This window comes from Carica papaya, chromosome 4 (genome assembly GCF_054855325.1).
Source record: "Carica papaya isolate Zhongbai chromosome 4, ASM5485532v1, whole genome shotgun sequence".
Taxonomy (NCBI): domain Eukaryota; kingdom Viridiplantae; phylum Streptophyta; class Magnoliopsida; order Brassicales; family Caricaceae; genus Carica; species Carica papaya.
Window position 1 is genome coordinate 24,411,819 of NC_142312.1, and position 8,990 is coordinate 24,420,808.

The window sequence follows — 8,990 nt, forward strand, 5'->3', positions numbered from 1 at the left end:
TTACTATGAATATTGATAAATATAATTCTAATTTTTAAAAAAATTTAAATATATTTATATTTATATGATGGTCCCGTGATATTTATATGAGGTAGTAATTGAAGCTTTTCATGTTATTATGTTCTCAACTTGGTTTCTCCCAACTCATATTATAACGATGCCTTTTAACTTGTTGCTTAGAAAGTCTCAAAAGTACAATTTACGACATCCAACTTGTACCTTCAATTTTTTTTCCTTCTTTTTTAAATAGAAGATTACATTAAATTTTTAATATATTGTACCGATTTTAATAAAAAAAAAAATTATCTATTATAAAATGTAAGATTTAATCAAATTTAAATATTATAATTTCATCAACATATTAATAAGTTAAATAGTCAATTTTATAAAATTTTTATTCAAAATAAAAATTTATGTCAAATATTAATGATTCGCTATTAATTATCTTTTATATATTTTTTATTAATTTAATTAAATTATTATTAATAAAATAAAATTAATTATCTCATATGTAATATGATTGTATTATTTTAAAATATTTTTTATTATGAAGTCATTCGGCAATCTGTCATTCTATTAAAATAAATTTTTATCCGAAATTATCCGACAAAAATTCTTTTCAAAATTCCAACATATGTTATAATATTTTCAACTTTCAAACAAATCACTTTATCTAAGTTGAAGAGTTAAAAAACGAATAAGACAATTTTTTAATTTTAATAATAATATTCTAATATGTTTTTTTTTTTTTTGTTGTTAGCCTAAAAAATACATATTATAATGAAAGAAGTATATATACTCATATTTACTATTTCAAAATTAACAATAAATATTTGTGAGTTAGTTAAGTTAATACGCATTAATCTAACTAAAAAAGGGATTTAGCTCAAACTTTTATAGGTAGCATTCCAAGAAAAAGTGTTAAAAAGCATTAATTAAGCGAATGCACTTTTAAAAGTGTAAATAAAAAAATATGTAGTGTGGTGCGTCTCTATATAAATATATATGCATATAACATATTGATTCGTGAAGAAAAGGTGAAATTTTGGGGATATGTGGTGTTTATGTAGGACCTTATTGATAATAATAATGTGGAGATTATTCAGCCATCTACCGGAGCTGAGCAAGTAGGAAGAAAAAGCTAAGCATACGCAATTACACCTGCATTTTCCATTTGATTGAATATGTTGGGCAATGAAGATCAAATCAAATCAACACATCTTCAAAATTGAAAGTTGAAAAAGTAGGGGAACAGGCTCTAAAATTTAATTTATTAATATATTAATAAAAATGTAATGTTGAATTAAATTTGATCTTTACAGAACTTTTAACTAAATTCACTTGGTTAGAGTAAATTGCGAAAATTTAATACCCCCATCTAACTTTTTCTTGACTGAAACATGTATGTACTAAACAAATATGATAGTATAACAATGATTGAATAGGATCCACTGACTAGCATAGAAAGATACTAACACTAGAAACAGGAGAAAAACACAGGATCGTGACACTACAGATGAACTTTACTGGCAGCCATGGCAAATAACTACTACATTGAAGATCAAAGCCATTTTCTAAGCCTTGATTAAGAGAGCCAAACTGAGAAGGTTTCTGATGCTTCTGCAATCACCAAAATTGGTGGTGTTTGTTCCCTCAAGATGATAAGAGATCAGACATGCCACAGGGTGTGTGCCTTTGTCTGCCTGACTTGTCCGGGTCAATATACCGCGAGTTAGAAAAAAAAATTCCTGTGCGGAATCTGCTTCAGTCAACGGGTAAGACAAATACATCAGGAAGCAGAAATGCCCAAGTCATTGGATGAGACATTGTGGCGAGATGAAACCTTCTGTTTCCTTCCCTGCCTCCTACTACCTCCGGGTTTTCCTCGAATTCCTCCTCTTGCTTCCTTCCCCTTCTTGAAATCTTGCTGCTGTTCCACCTGTCTTCACAAGATCACACACAAACATAGCATCAATGTCTACTTCATGTGGTTTGCAGCATCTTCTCAAACAGCAAACATTTAATTCAAAGTTTGCATCAACAAGTTCAATCATGATGAGGTTCTATGCATGGTTAGTTCAAGTAAATAACATATATGACCTTTCTCGAATCCATACCATATATAACGAGTTCAATGTTTTGCTGCCTCACATAGAGGAGAAATTATTCAATCACATAATTTGAACTCCTAAAATATGAACCCTCTAGAGCTTTCTATTTGATTGTATTGAAAAGTCCAATAAATTGGCATTTCCCTATTGGCCAAGGTCATTTCGGGGCAAGTGGATCCTTTATCAAGAAAAGGATGAACTTCAGTGAATGATTCAGAATTATTGCAGAGTAGAACTATGCAATTCCAGACACGAGATAGATCTTCCAAAGAACGAGATTTTTTTTTTTGTAATGTTAGTTTATATAAGAGCAAATGATAGTACCTTAAGAAGAAAGTTAAGAAAAGAAAGGCCGATGACAACTATGAGAGACTTGGATAAAGATCAGATTATCAGAGATCAACTATGTAATTTGTAATAGCAAGGTTCAATATCAAATGATAGACCTCTCACAAGCAAAAGATCATCTAATGATAGACCTCTCACAAGCAAAAGATCATCTAACATTACCACTACAACTTACCGAAGATAATCAGTTTACACCTCATGTGCAAACATGTTATATATTCATGGCTTATGCATGTAATTACAAGCCAAATTGAACCACAATTAACAGTTCATAGGAACTTGGAAACCCAATTTCATTTGCAGTTCATAGAGGAAAATTAACAAGAGTATCATGATTTGATTTTGACCCGTATCGAATGGCACCAGCTCAACCCCTTCTCAGATTAGGGTATGTTGTCCCTGCTCCAAACACAGCCAAAAAGGATGAGAGTACACTTTTAGAAGTTCCCCCAATCCAATATCACTCATCTATACTCGAATAATTTAAATAAAAAAAAACATACTAAAGGCATATAGTGCACATCAAGAATACATAGAAGATTAGAGAGCACTTACCCCTAAACAAAAGGTTTGGAAATGAGCATGAAACCCTGAAGAATCATCTACCTTTTTCTTGCCATAATTCATTTCTGATGAATTGCGCTTGTTGTTGTTAGGATTGGAGGTTTCGCTACAGGTTGCATATGCAGAGGAAGCAGAACACGAAGAAGTAGTAGGCTGAGAACTAGATCCAAATGTGTTGAATCCCATATCCCCTTGAAACATCTCTTGAAACAACTCTTGCAATTCTTCAAAGCTCTCTTGTGCATTCCCATTCTCCTGTTTATTCACAACCCCAAACATTGCAACTTAAATATTGTTCCCATTTTTAAAAAACCACCATTTTTTTTCTCAATGGCAAGATCATTAACACTTTGCTACCTAAATAACAACAATCTCAATGCAAGAATTCATGGGGTTAAGAAAGTTTTTCACTTTGTCTCTTGAAAATGGATTAAAAAGTTGGATCATTTGCCAAAACCAAAACCATTTTCTTTCTTTCTTTTTTTCTTTCTTTGTTTACACTGGGTTTCAATATGATTCAATTCTCATTCTGTTCCAGCTTAATTCTTATATCTAATCCAATATTTGTATTAGCACTGATGGGATTAAATGAGAAATAAATACTAGTGTAGCGAGCCTAATCACTTTCTCACTCACATGGCAAGGGCCTGAAAGATAGATATAGGCCTGGAAAACACAGACAGATAAATGAATTACACTTTATGACTGGGGGACCAGACAGGTCGTCGTCGATTTTGAACTTTGCTAGAAGAAAATGACAGTTGCCTACAACTGTGCCTTAGCTTTACCAGAGAGAAGAACATATAATTACTTTTCTTGGCTTTAAGAAATTTTTGTTTTAGAAATTAAGAAAAAATAAGAATAAAAATGATGCAATGGGCCCACAATATATTGATTTTATGAGATTTGAACACGTACATCATCATACACATCAATGATTTTGGGCCATTCACGAGCCCGGCAATTACCGGCCCATTAGCCAACCAAACATCGGTACCATAATACCCAATTAATCAATAATTAACTAACTAATCAAATCAAGGAAGGAAAACTAACATTAGGCTTTGTTTGGCTCATCATGGCTGCCATTTCGTTTAAAAAATCACCCATTCCCTGCCAAAACCGGAAAACAATCACAATATTACTCAATCATATACCAATCCCATGAAGGGAATTAGAAAATTCTTTAAAAGGGTATATCATAAATTCATTATAAAAGCTAAATATTGCTTACATCAGTACCTAAATGGATAAATACATGGAAAAGAAACGTGAAAATGTCTTTATTTATAAAGTATTTTTTATACTATAATTAGTATCTATATGTTGCAGTAATAATGAATGTATAAATTTTTACTTAAAAAATTCAAAAAATGTTAAAAGTCATTATGAGTATGGAAGCTAAGTAACCCTAGAGAAATTCAACTGTAGTTTCCACCATGGCCAAATAATTAAACAATTACATTATCGAAAAAAGGAACATGGTACCCAAATATAAATCCCAATAAAGACATCTTGGGAAAGCATATGATTACAGAGCTGGACAAAGGAGAACCCGGAGGGACACAAATTTTAGTTTAAGGAAAAAAAAAAAAAAAGGAAAAAACATAAAATGAGAACAAAAAAAAAGAAAACAGAAACTCACATTTTCGTCGTCATCACTTTCGTAAGCTCCGACGTCGTACAGAAACCTCTTGTTTGCGTCAGAAAGAACTGTAGACCCACATAAACAGAGGTGGAGAAAAGAGATTAACATGATCTCGTAAATAAATAAATCAATTTTATTTTAAATTTCGTTGAAATTTGCAAATTGAAATAAATTATTAGAAAGTACCAGAGTAGGCTTCTTGGATTGCCTGAAATTTCTTCTTTGCTTCTTCCACAAACATTGAATTCCCCGACGCGGAACAGCGATCTGGATGCCATCTCTGTCCACAGTTCCAAAGAAAAAGAAAAAAACACTTTTTTCACCGCAAATTTCCGTGGAATCCAAACAAGATTTTCTCAGAAAATTTTATTCCTTCTTCCTGTTTCTGTTCCCAAGTTCCTACCCTACCCAGCAGCTCTAACCCAGGAACTTAATCAGCTTGTTTGGATCAAAACATTCGATTATAAGAAAACCCAGTTGACCGAAATCATGCAATCGAAATTAATAAACATGCAACCTGAGGAAAGTACTAGTTCATTTGCTTTGAGCATGAAGAGAAAAAAGCTTTCCTCTTTCAGAGAAATACTTAAATTTGACTCCCACCCGATTGAAAAAAGAGAAAAAAAAAAAAAAAAAGAAACCCAGAAAGCAAATTATAAGAAAAAAGTCAAGAAAAAGAGAAGAGAATAGGATGAGAGAGAGAGAGATAGAGAGAGAGAGAAGTCTGACCATTGCAAGTTTCTTATAAGCGTTCCTGAGCTCTGCTGGAGTACATTCCTTATTCAATCCAAGAACCGCATACAAATCACTGTTGTTCTTGTCTTCTCCATCCGCCATCTTCGATACCCACAAAGACCTTAAACAATAAAACCACTTCTTTTACCCAGACTCAAGACACAGAGGTTTAAGATTCTTCTTCTCACAACATAAAAATGAAACACAACCTGATTTCTTCGGATAAAAATAAAAAACATAAAACTACATTTTCTCTGTCACATGGAACCTTAGAATTTGTTCTGTTCGGAGAGAGAGAGAGAGAGAGAGAGAGGCGGGGAAAGGGGGGAAAAGAGCAAGAGGGAAGGGGGGGAGAAACGGAATTCCCTCTCCCTCTCTCCAAAACGCAAAGGCCCAAGAACTCTCCAGAAACCAGCCAGTTATATAGTTTTTTTTTTATTTAAAGAATAAAATAAAAATTATTAAATAGAAATTAGAAAGAGGTTTTAATTAATATGAAAAAGTGGATTAAGGAAAGATGAAATGAAGGGTGGGGATTGAAGATGAGTGGTAGATATTTTGGAGGAGATTGTGTCTCCAGAAGGTTCTGTGTTTACTTGCTTGGACCGGGTGGATGGGTCTTTTCCGACGGCAACTTTCTTTACACACACAAAGTTTTGTGGGTCCCACCCTAGTGTGAGTTAACAGTTCACGCCTCCTAAATTCCATTTAAGACCCCACAATTTGTATATGGCCCCACCGCACCTTTTTAATTTTTAGCTTACTCGTAGTATATCGAGCAACTTATAGAGTACTAAAAAAAAAATTTGAACTTGTCACCTCTATTTTTTTTCGCTAAAAATACAATTTTATGATTTTTAAATTTTATTTATTCATAAAACATATTTAATATTATTTAAATAAATATCACATGATAAATAATGTATTTATAGAATTATTATATTTTTAAAATATTATCTACGTGATTGTGATACTGATCGTTATTTTTTATTTTTATATCTCAAAACAAATATTAATTTAATATAATTTAATAACAAAATAACAAGATGATAAAAAATCATAATGAAATCTCAAATCACTTTAGTTATTTTCAACTATCAGTTAAGAACTATCACTAAATTTAAAAATACTCAAAAAGATAATATTACAAAAGATTAGTTTAACATATAATTTAATAACAAAATGACATAAAACTATAATAAAATCTTAAATCACTTTTGTTATTTTCAATTATCAGTTAAGAACTATCACTAAATTTAAAAATACCTAAAAATATAATATTACAAAAGATTAATCTAACATACAAAATTAGTCACATTTGTTCGTCAAAACAAAAAAAAAAAACCCTTTTAGAAATAGAGATTTAGGGTTACAAAACTAAGTTTAAGATTTACAAAAAATATAAAAAATTAGTTATATGGTCATGATACTGACAATATTTATAAAATTTAATATTTACCTTGATACATTTTTATCACGTATATATTTATCCAAACACATTATTAATGATAAAAACTTATTTAAAGTAATTTGAATTAAAAAAATAATTTAGAAATCAATTTAAAATTTTATTAAATACCACCATGAATTTTTGATATATTATCCATTGTTATTATCACTTTCTTCATTATTATCATAAATTTCAGTTATAGTTTCAAAATTTTAATTTATTAAGATTTAATAATTTTTTTGTTACAGTTCATTATTTTATAATTTACATGTTAGTCAAATGAATGAATCAGTCAATTGAATAAGTGGATTAATTATCAAAACAAAATACAATTTCCAAAATTAAAAAACCTAGAAACAGAGTATTTCAAATTAAAATTTGAATTTATTATTATCTACTTTACATACGCAAATTGCCTTCAATTGGATGCTGATTTTCATGTGGCGTTTTGATTCTCTAAGTTGGACATAAAATCACTACTACCATCACATGCGGCTCAATTTTATTTGAATTTAACTATAATAGCAATTATTTATCTTTTTTTGTTATTTTTAATTATTATTTATTATATTTTATTATAAATTCTAATTATACGGGTAGATTCAAAATTAATTATAATTTAAATAATTTTTAAATATTGATTGCAGTAGCTTAACATAGGTGAATAAGGGAGAGAGAGCAAGAGAGAGTTATAAAGAGTAAAATAAATAGTAGAGATTAGAGATTTGATTTTTAATGGGTAGGATTTGAGCTAGGTTGGGTATAAAAGGGGGAGTCTGGGACAAGGAGAAAAAAAAAGAAGAAAAGAGAAAAAGGAAAAAGAGAAAGAGAATAAGGAGGGAGATCGTGAGAGAGAGAGAGGGCAGGAGAAGGAGACGAAATAACGTGAAATTTCAGGGAGAATTCGAAGAACAGGAGGAGTTGAGTGAATTGTTGCTGAGGGATAGGAAATGGAGGCAAGAGGTAAGAAAATTTAGGACTTCAGACTCTGGTATGGTAAAGCATGTTCAAATCTATATTTTTCCTTTTTTCTTAGAATATATTGAGTCTTGTTATCAGGAGTGGTGGAAAAGGGACGAGCCTTAAGACATTAGGTCAAATTCAGATAGAAGTGGTGCCAATTGGGAGGAAATTGTTGAAGCTCGTCTGGAAGCGGCCGGGTGAGGTCCTAGAGGGAGAGTAAGTTGTATAGGCTAGGGCAAAATCATATAAGTGAAGAGGAACACTTAAGTTGTGTGTTCTAGTGCGACGAACGTCAATGAAGATGTCGGTGTGTGTATGTGTGTGTGTGGCATTCACAGGCCAAATGTTATAGCTTGAATGTACAATTTCGTGATGTACTTTGCGTGTGCGTGTGTGACTTCTACAAGTTGAGTATTCCAGTGTTGAGTGTCTAATTCTGTGATGTTATTTGGGTGAGGGTGTGTGGCCTTCACGAGCTGATTTTGTAATATCCGGTCCCAAAATTTGGCCCGACATTTAATTTTAAAAATTAAAATTAATATATAAAAAATAATTTATAAATTTTTATTTAATGTAAAAATTAGAAAAAAATCGGTGGATGATGAAATTGAAAATAATTTTGGAAAAAAGGGGTGAAATTTTGGGTCTGGGTGGTATTTTTGAAAAAAAAAACAAGAAACTAAGAGTCAAAACACAATTTAGAAAAAATGTGCCACATAGAATCACCCAGTCAGTAGCCCCGATGAACCGGAGCGTGCTGCGTGGACAGTCCGGATCCGTTCCCTCTTTAAACATGATCGTACAGTTCAGATCAAATTACGATGAACAATCCATATTCATTTCCTCTTTAAAAGCGATCGGACGGTCGAGATCAAACGTGATGGACAACTCAGATTAAAGGCAGATGGGTATAAATATCTCACTTCACACTGAACCCTAACCCTAGCCGTCAGTTCTCCGTCGGAGAAGAATAACCAATAGCCGGAGAAGGAAGGCGACCGCCGCCCATCGCCGCGCTAGAGCCACCTCCGACTGCCAAAAAAGGTATTAAAATTTTCACTAGCTCGAAATTTGAATTTGAACACCACCATGGCCAAATTAGAGCAAAAGGACTGATGGATGAGCCAGAAACCGCGGGTAAAACCCGGTGGTGCCGTTGCAAAAATAACCA

At 32.0% G+C, this 8,990-nt stretch overlaps 1 protein-coding gene across 8 annotated transcripts; it reads right to left on the reverse strand.

Annotated features, from left to right (window-relative positions):
* Positions 1-1,407: 1,407 nt before the first annotated feature.
* On the reverse strand, positions 1,408-5,805 carry LOC110822763 (uncharacterized). 8 transcript variants are annotated; one of them, XR_015818576.1, is made up of 7 exons: positions 5,401-5,805; positions 4,858-4,951; positions 4,669-4,736; positions 4,080-4,136; positions 3,015-3,278; positions 2,635-2,858; positions 1,880-1,943 (listed from the first exon to the last, which is right to left on the reverse strand). XR_015818576.1 is itself a non-coding variant. In XM_022052998.2 (7 exons), exons 1-6 carry the CDS (start codon positions 5,506-5,508, stop codon positions 2,838-2,840), a joined length of 612 nt encoding a protein of 203 aa, XP_021908690.1. In that variant the 5' UTR covers positions 5,509-5,805; the 3' UTR covers positions 1,880-1,939; positions 2,807-2,837. The 8 variants fall into 8 exon arrangements, 7 of the variants coding, with proteins under 7 accessions (XP_021908664.1, XP_021908683.1, XP_021908659.1 ...); XM_022052998.2 differs by having other exon boundaries at positions 1,880-1,939; positions 2,807-2,858; XM_088218339.1 differs by having other exon boundaries at positions 2,807-2,858.
* Between the last annotated feature and the right edge of the window lie 3,185 nt (positions 5,806-8,990).

Coding starts and splice junctions, on each gene's coding strand:
- LOC110822763 (XM_022052967.2), bottom strand. CDS start 5,508: ATGGCGGATGGAGAAGACAAGAACAACAGTGATTTGTATGCGGTTCTT. Junction 4,137..4,668: donor AAAGTGATGACGACGAAAAT/GTGAGTTTCTGT, acceptor CGGTTTTGGCAG/GGAATGGGTGATTTTTTAAA. Junction 3,279..4,079: donor TGAGCCAAACAAAGCCTAAT/GTTAGTTTTCCT, acceptor GTGAATAAACAG/GAGAATGGGAATGCACAAGA.